Genomic DNA, 14,131 nt, shown 5'->3' on the forward strand with positions numbered 1-14,131 from the left:
CAAGAGGTCATACACATGGCTAACAACCCTGTTTTCCATGAGAGGACAAAACATATGGAAGTGAATTGTCATTTTATCAGAGACAAACTATAGGAAAAGATCATTCACTTGCATCATGTTCATTTCGAACAATAAGAAGTTGATGTTCTCACCAAGGCATTGGGTAGAAAAGCACATGAATATCTTCTAGACAAGTTGGGTTCCATAGATCTTTATGGCACTAACTTGAGGGGGAGTGTCGAAAATGAGAAATAGAATAGATAGATTTATTTTGTCTATAGGTTTATATATCATTTACTTTTTTGTATTATTTTTGAGGTCAGCACAGCACTATAAATACTTTGTATGTCGGGTTTGTTGATTAATAGAAAATTATTCATTTCATTAAGATATGGTGTATAATTTTCTCTCAATAGTAGAGTCCATATGACTCATAATCACAAACTTAACAAGCATCATGAAGGTGGCTTGTGAAATGGGAACGCGTGTCCTCACTTCTGAATCTAATAAAAATATCATATTTCTTTAGCGGTGGAGATGATGGAGCAGAGGAAGAAGAAGACGACATATCAGATTGCTTGGCTTGCTTTGATGGATATGCGAAAGAGAATTGGGACTCCTTCAAATTTGAACTTTGAGGAAGCTAAGTTGGTCAATGATAGAAGGGAGGTTATGACTGCTAAATTAATGCATGCGAAACTTCCACGGATTTAACAAAACGAATAAATGAGTAAAAGAAAGCAAAGCTAGTTTGGAGTTTTAAGCCAAGATCAATCTGCCTATGAGAATGGAATCTCTTCGTTGGCAGCATCCGACAAAATTAAACGCGTATGGCTATGGCCTTCTCAATATTTGAATACATAGTGACTTCGAAACTTCATGGAATCAAGCGCAACATTTCCAGGAGGGGATGGGCCACTCTCAATATGTTCTTTAACGTGAAAAGCGGTATGGACCAATTCAACCCTTTGCAATTGGGCGGTGATGTTTTATTTCTAAAACTCAAATTAAAAATCAACTAATGCACAAAAAGTGCAAGAGTAAAAGACATTAATTTCAGTTGGAGCTCCTAATATATTATTTAAAGTAAAATACAGTGACCTTCTTTTCATCAATATATTACTAAAATCTATCAATATATTACTAAAATTTATTTCACTAAAATACCTCTTGTAAACAGTAACGGCTCAGTTTCGGGCTTCGCAACTCACATCTTGATTAAGCTATGCATTCTACGGCTTTGGTTGAAAGGGACTAAACTGGTTTTTCCTTAAATAAAGCCTTTTTAAAAAATTATAATTAAAAGAATTATGACAGTGACCTATGCGGCTCCTTTTTTTTTTTTTTTTTTTCTTTTGCTCTTCCCAACAAAACCCTGAACGCTCCTTTAGCATTCTTACATTAATTCGACTCCCCTCTTTCTTCCTCCTTCCTTCATTCGTGTGCTTTCACTCGACTCCCTCATTTTCCACTTGACTTCTTCTCTAGCCGTCAAAGCTTTTCTTCTTCGTTCAAAATCAAAATGGTCAAAGCCACCGCTGGCTTCCACAGTCACGATCACTCTCGCTGTGAAAGCCACTATCGGATCTCTCTTCCTCGAAGATCAGTAGATCTCTTCTCTTGGAAGCTTCGTCCTTCATTTTGCATCCAATCTGCGTAGATACGTGCATAAAAGGATAATCCAAGAAGTTGAGTGCCTCTTCGAGTCCAACTTTGTCGAGGATCTAACTTCCCTTGCCTTCCTGTTAGCTGACGTCATCTTTGCCGATGGTAGTCCCAACTGTTACCCTCTCTTGAATATCGCCAACGCTCTTTGGTTTGTTCAAACTCTTATAATCAAGTTATAATCAAGCCTTTTTTTTTTTGTTTTCTTGGTGTGTCTCTTCCTTGATTCATTTGATTGTAAGGGGTTACCATCAATGAAGTGGAGGGATTTAAGATTGTGATGTTGAAGATTATTTTTTGAACTGTCGCAGGAAATGTTATGGACATGATTTTCATATAGGAACTCCCAAGGTGTGTCTGTTTCTGGTAACGATATTGTCTACCTCCTTACTTATTCTTACTGTTTCGTATCGTGACATCTATCATCCAATTTTACCATCTGACTCAAAGTTCCCGAGTTTGAACCTATTAGTGTGTGTGGGTGTGAGTGTTCACTATTTGGATTCTAGATTCTGCTTTGTTGTTGAAGCTCTATTTTGGTAGATCAGACTTCATATACGTATTCTACTCTTTGAAGTGCTTTGTGTTTCATTGAGTCGGAGTTTTTGTCTTTCTTCATTCAAGGTTGAAAGGGCTGAGAATAGCTTCACCACAAATTATTCCGTTAAGGTTTGTAAATCATCAGTTTAATTTTTTTTTTTTCTGAATATGGAAATTTAATGGGTTTACTTTTCAGTTTTAGTTTCTCTGTCCCTTAAGGCTTGATGTACATTTCAGTTTTAGTGTAGGAATTGGCTGGCTGTGCATAAATACAAATGGATAATCAACAAACAAGTCATTTGCCGAGTGAGAAATTCACATGGAGAATTGAAAACTCCTCTAGGTTAAACTTTGAGAAGTTCTATTCCAAGACTTTCATCATGGGCGAGTATCCATGGTATTTCCTTTGGTTGGAATTTACTGAATATCTATGTCCTCTTTCACATAATTTGCATTTGTGTTTTGAATATAATTTTCTTTGGGCTTGCAATCAGGAGAATTCTCATATGTCCTAAAGGGAACAATGTGGACTACTTGTCTTTATATTTGGATGCTGTGGATTCCACGAGTTTACCTTCTGGTTGGTCCAGATATGCATGTTTCAGCTTGGCTGTAATTACGGCCGAAGAATGAATCATGTCACTAGAGCTGAATTCTCCTGACCATAAGTATTTCAATCCACTGTACAAAGTTAGCAAGTGAAATAAGACGTGTTAAATGTCAGCCCATTTTCTGCCCTTAAAGTCCTAGCCATTTTTTTTTGACCATCCTTTCTCGATTCAAAGTTCAATTCAAATATCGATATTGCTTGTTTGACTTGCGCTTTTAATTGGTGCTCGTGCAAAACAGAGGTTTTAGAAGTCTCTAGAAATACATTTGATGTATTCTGATCGACGCTAGTTGTCATGATTCCATCCTATGGTTTGTTGGTATTTTAGTGTTGCGGTGCTGCTGCTCTGGCACTTTGACCGTGGATGCCGTCAGTGCTGATGGTGTGTTTCTTTTCCAGGAAACTTCGCTCACTGCCAAACTAAATAACCCTTTCTACCTAAATCGCTTCTATCATGACTCACCGTTTCTTGATGCACTTTTTGAAGATTAAAGATGTAACACACAAGAACTTTTTTTGGGTGATGAGCTGCTCTTCGACCTCTTTCACTATTGATGTCGTTGGTGCCTATCATGGGTCTTTTGTCCTAGAAAGTTTGCTTATTGCTAAACTTTCAAAACCTTTCATTCATGATCGCCACTGGTTTATGGGTTCTATCGTGAGTGATCTTTGTCTCTTGCAATTTCCGAAGCTGAAAGAAATGGATACAAGAATGGTAGATTTTGGGGCATCCTTAAATTCAGCAGAAGTTTTTGGAATACCAACAATTTCTGACTTAAGGAATGGTCAATCCTTTAAAGAAGGTATGAAATTTTTATTTAAATTTATTCCTCATTTTTAATGCATCTATCATATAAAGCAGTTTCTCTAACAACAATAGAAAACAACTCCATCCACTACATATTGACAAACAACAACCTTTTCATGTTATATGTGCACGCGCGCACATTATGAACTCCTTCTGTGAAACTGTCTGTCAGATGCACTAGATGAAACATGAATGATTGTAACTTGGACAACCTAAGGAGAATCAATGGCTAGAGAAGTTACTAGGTCTATGTAACTTAGTAATGAAGAACAAGTGGAATATAACGTTGTTGGTTAGAGACGTCTATTGTTAGGCAAATGAGGCAATTGCCTTAGGCTTCAAAAATTTTTTCTTATACTCTGTGTAATTCAGCTCATTATTTTTCTTGTTAAGTGTTACTATTAATTACATCTTTTCATTAACAATTCATCGATCGTCTTACATTTCATTGTATCTATCATTCTCATTCCATAATATCAATTAGCCATTCAGAGAGGTAACATTAACATACTACCGCAATAAATAGAATGGATGGGACCACTTTGTTAGCATCTAACTCTCTCTTCCTTTCAATTGAATTACTGCTATCATCATTTTTTTAAAAGTAAATATTACTATGGTGCTCAAACTTGTTGCATTGTCACTCATTTGCCAAATAATTTCCTCTTATTGGAATATTTAGCTAGCTATCTAATTGAACTTAAAACAAAAAACACCAATAATAGATTTAAGGTGGTGGATACTTCAGGTGTATTTGTTATACTTTTACTGTTTATATTACTTTTTGTCTAAAATTATGATTGTTTTTTAAATTTTTTATAGCATTTAGAGTTGTAAAAATGTCAGCTACAAAATTTGAATATAGGCCTCTCAAAATAATTGTCTTAGGCCCTAGAACTTTTTCACATGGCCCTATTGTTGTTAGTTAAGTAATTATTGTAAGATTTCAATTATCAATATATATGTAAATATATTTACATTTCTTGAAATAATAGCTACTTTTACTTACTTAAATTGTCTGTCCATTTTACTTTTTTTTTTTTTAATTCTTCTACTTGTGCTATATAGATGACTTTTTTTTTAACGGCACAGCATATAATTCTGTGAAACATCAAAGGTGTAGTGAAGTTGATGCCACAAATTATTAAAAAAAAAAAAAAAAACAAACAAACAAAAGGCAAGAAAGAGAAAAAGCAACATTTTCTTTGATCTTAAAAAGTGTATAATAGTACGTTAGAATTGTGTGAGGCTTTAATTAGAAATAGAAAATAAATATTTAGTGGATCACATTCAAAAGCATTGAACATGTGCGAACTACAAAGCTAGGGAAGATAAAGTTAGAGCAGATGCACATGCATGCATGTTGTGTTACCTACAACCTTTTCTTTGAACATTAATTAGTAGGTGTTTGAATGTGTTCTTTGAAGTGGGTTTTTATTAATCTTACATAATAATGAGATTTGTTTCGGTATCTAGTGTATAATAAGTAGGAGTGTACAATGTGAAGTGCCATCAACCATGGGTCAAAACAATGCGAAGTTTGTGTATATATGATTTAGAGTGTATTGTTCAACTGACTATTAGACCCTTATTTATAGCTGAGACAGGTCAAAGGACATGTTGCTCCGATTACTTAACTATTTCTTAAATTCTTTTAGTTGCAACCAAACCCAAACATGTACACACCAATTTCACGAACTGGTTATTTTTAATGTATTCTCTAATCATGTAAGTTTTGTTAGGAACTATTAATAGGTTTATTTAGAATATTTGTTTTGTCTATCTGTGCATTTATGGTGGCATTTTATATTCTGTAAACTATATAATGCAAAGTGTGTTGCGGAAAGTACTTGATATTAATTTATATATAGATCTTAAGTGATTATTTGTTTTGGTTGACATGAATGTGGTAATGCTTTTATCAATAAGAGTGTTAGGATTTTGGAAGGACCCATATAATAAAGGTTCTATTAGAAGTCAGCAGAGGGCTTCTAATGATATTCATTTATTCGAGTTGAGGTTAGTTGTAGTATTGAGTTTTTTTGTGTCTAATTTATTACTCAATGTAAGTGATTTATCTGTTATGTGTGATATTTGGGTTAATTTTTTTATAGTATAGTCTTTGCATGTAGGAAAAGAAAAGTTAGTTATAGTGATGAACATATAGACAATTATCATAAGTTGCTAGGTTTTTTTAATTTAAAGTTTTTATGGTTTTTTTTAGTGTTACTGACAAATAGTTTTTGTGTTTTTATGGTACACTATGGTACAAGAAGGCAAAAGAAATTATGAGTGTTGAATTCTATTGAGCCGTTGTCAATGTATGAAGACATAATAGTCGCTGAATCTAGTATAGTTCAAGGTTGTGACATTATTATTAATGAATCAAGGTGGTAGTTTGTTATTTTTGATATTGAATGTTTCTATATTTTTTGAACCTTTGGCGTGGCTGAATTATGCCATTTTTCTTTTTTCTTTTCATGTGTAAGAATGTTGTGAAAGATATTGGTCAACCTATAAAAAGGACTTAAAGAAGGCCTTTTAAATGTGGCAAGATTTTTGTGTAATTTCTTCTGATGTTGCCTTTTGTAAGAAATTTTATTTCTATTTTTTGTAATTTATGAAAGGAGGAGTGTTATTGTTTGACGTTAATTTTTATTTAATAATTAGTCATGGTTTGCTTTTTCAGCATTTCCAATGGTCATATATTAGAGCCTTACATAAAAGATAATATCAGACAATCTTTTTTTTTGATATAATGATTGTATACCTTTCTTTAATGAGTTATTTATAGTAATTACGTTTTTTAATAGCTTTGCTAATGTTGTGATAATTGAATTAATTTGTAGGATATGTTGATGAAGGAGATCCAATTTTTTGTTGTGGTGAATGTAGTGTTTTGATGTGGTATCATGAAAGGGTTAAACATGGTTTGTCTGCCAAATCATTGCAATTTGCCCTTTGTTGTTTACAAGGAAAAAAAAAGTTGCCACTTTAGTTGGAGCCACCTATGTAGTTAAAGCATTTGTTTTTTGACCATGATTCAAGTGATTCTATGAATTTTATAAAGAATATAAGATGTTATAATAATATGTTTTCTTTTACTTTGATGGGAGGCAAAATAAAGAGTCATGATGGACTTAGTCCATATTCCTTTACATTGGATGGACAAAATTATCAACGTATTGGAAGTCTTCTACTTGAGAGTGGAACTACTCCTGTGTATTCTCAACTTTATGTGGTTGACACTAAGAATGAGATTGATAATCTCATAGCTATAGTGAGCTACAAGTATCTTTTAAGTGGATATATTTATAATCATTTGAAGTGGATATATTATTTTTCTTTTGTAATTATGTTCTTTATTTTAATTTGTAGGGTACGCGATAAAGAGGATCATGTAGATCCAATTATTGCAGAGAAACTGATGTCTTTGTTTGACAATGTTAATGTATTGGTGCAGCTTTACAAATATGCTTCTAACATTGTTACAACCAGTTATCAAGATGATATTAAAATACTGTTATTGAGTGAAAGATCAGTTGGTCGGAGGAATTATGTGTACCTATGTTTTCTGATATTACTGCCCTGATAATTGGAGAATTTGACCATTCTTATCATCTGAGGGATATTATTGTGAGGAAACAGTTTGGTGAATTTAGGAAAATTCATGAGCTTCATATGTCGTACTTACCTCTTCAGTTCACAATTTTGTTTCCATTTGGTAATAGAGGGTATGAATCTAATATTGAGTATGCATATCAATCTGAGCATGAAAGTGTGAAGAAAAAAATGGTTTCTTGAAAATTACCAAGATGTTATGGCTATTGCTCAAGCTAAAGGTCACCTTGATTTATTTTTGACATTCACATGTAACCCTGCTTGGCCTAAATTAAAACAAATTTGTCAAATATATTCTTCTCTAGCATCTTGTCGACCAAATTACATCGCGAGGATTTTTTGTTTGAAATTGCAATCATTACTCAAGGTCATAAAAGATAAAGAGGCTTTTGGGATTGTTGAGGCGGGTAACACTACAAACTTGTAAGCTTTTGTCACCCTGAACAATATGGGTGTTACTTGATTAATTATGATATTATATTGTTTGAACTTTGATTTCTTTTTGTGTTGATATCATTAAAGATTTTGTTCTTTCCTTTCTTAATAGTAGTATTGAGTTTCAAAAGAGAGGCCTCCCTCATGCTTATATTATACTATGGCTTGCGAATAAAGATAAGATAATAACAGCTGATGCAATTGATAAGATGATATTTGCAGAGATACCTGATCCTGATCAGAACCCAGTTTTGCATGAACTTATGAAAGATCATATGCTTCATGGACCATGTGGCGGTTCTAATCTTAAGTCTCCTTGTATGAAAGATGGAAAATGTTGTAAATATTACGTAAAAAAATTTCATTCTAAGACAATTGTTGATAAAGAGGGGTATCGTACTTATAAGAGAAGGGATAATGGTATATCAATATTGAGGAAAGGAGTTCCTTTAGACAATCATTTATGGTCCCATATAATCCTTACCTTTTACTAAAATTCCAATGTCATTTAAATGTGGAAAAGACAAATTATACTTATTCTGTTAGGTTTCTTTTCAAATATGTTAGTAAAGGGAATGATAGAGTTATTGCTTCTTTTTATTGAGGGAATCAGAACAATGTTCCTAATGGTTTTCAAGATGAGATCAAGCAATACCGTGATTGTTGTTATGTCTCATCTGGTGAGGGAGCTAGGTGAATATTCAGCCTTAATATTCAATACAAGTACCCTTCTGTCAAAAGGCTTACATTTCATTTGCCTGACTAGCAACCTGTTTTCTATTCTAATTTTTCTAAACTCTAGTCTATATTAGGAAGCCCTACTATTGGGGAGTCCAAGTTGATTGCTTGGATGAAGAATAATTTTGATAATAAAAATGGGCGTGATTTGACATATGCTGAATTTTCATCTAGGTTTGTTTATAAAGCAAAAAGGGATCGACTTTGGAAGTATCGATAAAGAGGAATTAAGATTGATCAATTAACTATTCATCCTGGTAATGGGGAATTTTATTTTTTGCAAGTAATGCTTAATAAGGTTGAAGGTGATTCCTCCTTTGAAGCCCTTCGAACTATCAATAATATTGTGCATCCTACTTATAGATCAACATGTTATGCAATGAGATTGGTAGATGATGATCGAAAATTTGTTGATGCTAGGCTACATCAATGTTGGTTTGTGTTTTCTAACCTGGTGTTTTAATTTTTCCCTCCAGGAATTAAATTCTCATTATTGGAAAAAGAGAACGAAGCTTTAAAAGTTATAAACAATTTCCTTTGCAACAATGGAAGATTATTGGGTGATTACCCTGAATTCTTAGCTCCTTTTGACAATGGTCCTTTTGACTTTGCTAATACTTTGATTTTGGAAGAATTAAATGTTGATAGGCAATTTCTCTATTTACAGGTAAGTGAATTAATTTCCAAGTTGACAACAGAACAATATTATATTTTCCATCATGGCATTGATAGTTTGTCAAGTCAAGATGCAAAATTTTTCTTTGTTTATGGTTTTGGTGGCATTGGGAAAACATATTTGTGGAATTGTTTGAGTACTTATTTGAAATCTCAAGGTGAAATTGTGTTAAGTGTTGGTTCCAGTGGGATTACATCGACATTACTTCCTAACGGCTGCACGACACATCTAGATCTGCTATTATGATATATATTAATGAAAACTCAACTTGTTGCATTAAGCAAAATTTTCCCCAAACTTATAATTTGGGATGAACCTATGATTCATCAATTTTGTATTGAAGCAGTCAATAAATTCTTCAGAGATATATTGAGGATTGATTAAGATGAAACTGAACTTTTGCCTTTAAAGGGGAAATGTGTGGTGATGGGAGGTGATTTTAGATAGATTTTACCAGTCATTGTTAGGGGTAATACGGCTAACATAGTTAATACAACTATTAACCATTCATATTTATAGCAATGTTGGAAGGTTTTTATGCTCACAAAAAATCTAAGGCTACGATCAATTGAACAGCAACAACATCATGATTTGGAAGAATTTTCCAAATGGTTACTTAAAGTAGGTGATAGGAAAATCAACCAGCCGCGCAATGGCTATATTGATATTCAAATTTTGAATGATTTTTTGATCCTTCAATATAATGATCCTTTCAAGGCAATAGTTGATGCTGTTTTTGGTGATGTGAAGGAAAGGTGTGAAGATTCTCTGTTTACACCTAGGGCTATTCTATCTCCCACAACAAATATTGTGAATAAAATCAATCAATACATTTGTTTTATTTTTCTTGGAAAGCAAGTGGATTTTTTTAACTGTGATTCAACTGCCTTGTCACCCTACGAAAATGATTCATTTGATGATATTTATGCACCTAGATTCCTAAATACCATCGACTGCTCTAGGTTGCCTCCTCATAAATTGTCATTGAAAATTGGAATGCATGTCATGATTATTCAAAATATTGATTAGTCAATGAGATTGTGTAATGGAACTTGATTGACAATTGAGTGGATTGGTGGCAAAGTAATTGAGGTACGGATTTTAAATGGATCTCATGTTAATTAGAAGGCACTAATTCATAAAATGGATATGACTTCTTTTAACTCAAGGTTGCCATTTAAGTTAAATAAAAGGCAATTTTATTTTGTTATATCTTTTGCAATGACTTGAATAAAAGTCAAGGACAATCATTGGAACAAGTGAGAATATTTTTGCCCAATTTAATTTTCACTCATGGCGAGCTATATGTTGCTCTATATGTTGCTTTATCAAGGGTAAAATTTAGATATGGGTTGAAGATATTAATACATTCAAATGATCAAAAATCAAGGGCCATGTTCCAAAATGTTGTCTTTCAGGAAATGTTTGACAATATTTCAATGTCGTAGGTGATATGCTTCATAGTAATCAAAACTTCGATTAAGGTATGAAATGTGGGATTGGGTTAGTTAAAGGGTCTGGCAGGTTTATTTTTCCTTTATGAATTTTTGTTCTTCTTTGGTTTGTATCCTCAATATCATTATGCATTTGTTTTTTTTTTTTTTGAGAACTTATGTGAATTGCGATATTCTTTTAAATTGAAGTATTGTATCTTGTATTTAATGGGTAAATTTTTTGGCCATTTTAAGTTATGTTTGTTGCAGTTATATAGTTGTGAGATTGTTAATGTATGATTCTTTAGCTTTTATGTTAGATCACTTTCTTTTTCATATAGATTTTGTTACTTTAATACGGTTATCTCTCTTCTGTTGACATTGTTCTGTAAGTTGGAAATGTTGTTCTCTATCAATTCACCAAAGTACTCACTGATAAAATTAATAATTATAGTCAAAATCTTTGTGTGAATCCTTTTTTAGTTAGGGATTTATGAAAATTCAATGTAATGTTTTTTAATGTCCATTCAGTCTAACATATAGTTTTCTTTAACAAAATTATCGACAGATGCAGGCTATCTCAATCTAGAAATTATCGTTACCATCGATGGAATCAAACTCTACTGTAAATCTTCTCACTCGATAAAACGTAATTATTTTGTAACCCAGGCAATTTATTTTCATCAAGTGAACAATGGTCTCCTATATACCCAAAGTCAACCTATCTAACTTAATGTGTTCACGAAAGCTGCTTTCAAAAATTGTTAAATTATATATTTATTTTATTTAGTAAAATGAAATAGGCAAAGGACCAAAAATAACAAATTTTGTTAGTGCAGTTAAAATTATTTGCCATTGTTGAGAGCTAGGTGAAGGGAATACTAACAAAACTCTTTCTTTCTTTTTTTTTTTTTTTACAGTATAAGAATACCAAATAAAAAAATTCAATGTTTGTACTAGACCGAATATTACTTGATTAAAATAACTTTTTCTACCACGCTAATATAGTCAGTGTAAACGCCATTTTACTGTACTCCTTTTGATCTAGTATTAGAGAGTTGTTTTTCTATGCATTTATTGTATTATTAAGTCGTAACTTCTTTTAGCCTACATAAAAAGGATCACTTTAAATATAAGTTTTTAAATGGAAAAAAATTTCAATTGGAAACAAAATATGGCTGTCAGAAAACTTATGACAAATGTAACTCAACTAATTTTGGAAATAAGAGATAGATGGTTGGAAAATTTATACAATAAATATTAATTGCAATAAATATTGCTCGTGCCCTAGTTAACTATTAAATCACTATCATGAAAAAACAAACGACAATAAAATTATAGATTACCCCTCTGGTTTTATTTATGGACCAGATAAAAGATTACTTTTAACCATACTTATAGGACAATTTATTATTTTCTATATGCATTTTTATTTTCTTACTATTAACTACTTTTACAAATTGTTAAAAATAAAGGAGAATTACATACAAGTCTTGTTCATTACAATTAATTACTCTTAAGTCTATTGATAATTGAAGTTAAAAAAATGTTATAGACCAGAGAGTACTTATTTGTGTTGAGTGAGATTTTAAAATAATTCTTTGTAAAAATATTCTTTTATTTTTATTACAAATAGAGGTGAAAACTTATTGCATTCGGAAAATGGCAGCTGACATTCCCAAATAAAGAAAAAATTGCACTTAAAATTTAATGTATTTTGAATTTATTTGGCTGGTCAAAAGCTTATAAATAAATACGTTGTCAGGGGAAATGACTTTTCGCAAAAAGAAAAATTAATAAAACGACTTATTTCTCCCTTATTTAAAATGTATAAATTTTCTAAAATATAAATAATAAAAATGTTTGTATATAACATTAATAATACAATATTTCATGCATAATGTTGTTTTTTTAAATAAAGAGTAAATAAATCTTTTTTCAAAAAACATATTTACATTTTAGACTTACAGAATAAATTTATAATATATAGAACTTTTAAGTGCTAATTTTTTTTTTTCTTTTTGGATTGTGAGCCTTTGACGTCATTCTTCCTTTCAATATTCTCAGCAAAGCTGTCGCTCCAAAGAGAACGTCTTGTTTGCTCTTCTTGTTATTTTAAGAGGCCTATTTTAACAATTTCTTCCGAGACTACATTTTACTATAGTTAATATATTTGTCTTTTTATTTAAAAAAACTTTTTTCTCACAATAACCTTATTTATTGAAGATCTTTATTTCTACGCACTAAATTTTAATATTTAAATGGAAGGGTTATTTTTGTAAAAGCATTATAAATTCTGTTTATATTAATTACAAATATTCAACAACCTTTTTTTTTTTGGTTCATAGAATTAGTTAAAATGAACTTATGTTTAAGATTGGGATGTAGTATATCATTATAATTATTATAAATAATTTCTATCATACCCTTTCAGCTTTTACGTCGTCTAACTTCAAACCTTTTAAAATTATCACGCTTCTCCTTCCACCTGCCAAAAAAAAAAAAGTAGAAAACAAAAAGTTGACGGCTTCCATCCTAGTAGTCATTGAAATAATTCTTCAGAGGTGACAAGCTTGATATACTTTCTTGACCCCGGCTTTAGAGTGGAGGGGAGGATCCCCCAAACTGTGGGGAGGTTTGGGAAAATATTTTTTCTCCCCTCTACTTCACCAAATTCCCTCTCCTTGTCCCATCCAAACAACAAAAGAGGAGGGGCTTGTTTGGTGAGGTGGAAGGGAGAAATTTTTTTTAAAATTTTGAGAGTTTTTAATACAATTTTACTATTATCATCCATGTCAAAACAGAATAATAGATTATTAAACAAGAATACTACACTCAATATAGTTGTTGATCTTGTTCATATAAAAGCCAAAAACATTTCACACCTCATGTCATGCCTAGAAAATAAGACATAGTTGGCACAAAATATAGAAACAAAACCCACATTTTAGAATGCATTAACTTAAGAAACTCTAATTTTTAAATTATGAAGGCATCTGACAACAACATGGATCATTTTTAACATGAAGAATGAGAACAAAAGATTCAATATTTTGCAAAAGTTGTCACAAAACCTCTCCTAAAAATATGACTTTCTGAAAATACTACAACAGCATTTTTTTAGTACAAATAGCATCAACAAGGAGTTTTGCTTCTTCTAATAGACAAATTATGCATAATTAATATAAGGGTTTTAACTATAACTATGTGAAGCACTCAGAATAAGTTTTACAAAATACCAATGTATAATTTAAATTTTTATATCGATAACTTCTTCACTTCAAGCCAAATGTAATAAGGGCAAAATGGTCATACTTTATGTCTGATTTTATGCTTCCAAAGGACCAACTTTCTCAAATTTACTTAAGTCCTTATCCGCGAATCAAATCTTGGTCAATTTTTTTTTTTTGACAATTTTCCCTAAAGTTATTTGGGCATAAGGATCGCAGGAATTAAAGCCTTTGATTGTTAGGTTGGTACAAAAAAGGCCCTTTGATTATTAGGAAAATAAGAATAAAATTTTTCCAAATTATATAAACGAAAATCTTGACCTTCAAAATGTTATAATTCAATTAAAGTTTTAAGGACTTCTGTATCAATAAATT

The 14,131-nt window shown here is 31.6% G+C and overlaps 1 protein-coding gene across 28 annotated transcripts; it reads left to right on the top strand.

Moving 5' to 3' along the window:
• The first annotated feature begins 1,423 nt into the window (after positions 1-1,423).
• Positions 1,424-10,711, top strand: LOC129290756 (uncharacterized). Of its 28 annotated transcripts, none has more exons than XR_008588535.1 (6): positions 1,424-1,816; positions 1,977-2,334; positions 2,443-2,602; positions 2,700-8,674; positions 8,894-8,977; positions 9,085-9,265. XR_008588535.1 is itself a non-coding variant. In XM_054927709.1 (4 exons), the coding sequence occupies exons 3-4, from the start codon at positions 3,270-3,272 to the stop codon at positions 9,337-9,339; spliced, it is 795 nt and encodes a 264-aa protein (XP_054783684.1). In that variant the 5' UTR covers positions 1,424-1,816; positions 1,977-2,031; positions 3,215-3,269; the 3' UTR covers positions 9,340-10,711. The 28 variants fall into 28 exon arrangements, 2 of the variants coding, with proteins under 2 accessions (XP_054783684.1, XP_054783685.1); XR_008588547.1 differs by having other exon boundaries at positions 2,700-3,618; positions 8,592-8,674; positions 8,894-9,265; XR_008588540.1 differs by having other exon boundaries at positions 2,700-3,618.
• The last annotated feature ends 3,420 nt before the right edge of the window (positions 10,712-14,131 follow it).

This window comes from Prosopis cineraria, unplaced genomic scaffold, assembly GCF_029017545.1.
Source record: "Prosopis cineraria cultivar Desert tree isolate PC_DT_omini unplaced genomic scaffold, ASM2901754v1 PC13, whole genome shotgun sequence".
In the NCBI taxonomy this organism is placed as follows: domain Eukaryota; kingdom Viridiplantae; phylum Streptophyta; class Magnoliopsida; order Fabales; family Fabaceae; genus Prosopis; species Prosopis cineraria.

Excerpts from the sequence above, each read along its gene's own strand:
- LOC129290756 (XM_054927709.1), top strand. The coding sequence starts at position 3,270 with ATGACTCACCGTTTCTTGATGCACTTTTTGAAGATTAAAGATGTAACA. Across the intron at positions 3,619-8,893 it reads TGGTCAATCCTTTAAAGAAG|GAATTAAATTCTCATTATTG; the intron begins GTATGAAATTTT and ends TTTTCCCTCCAG.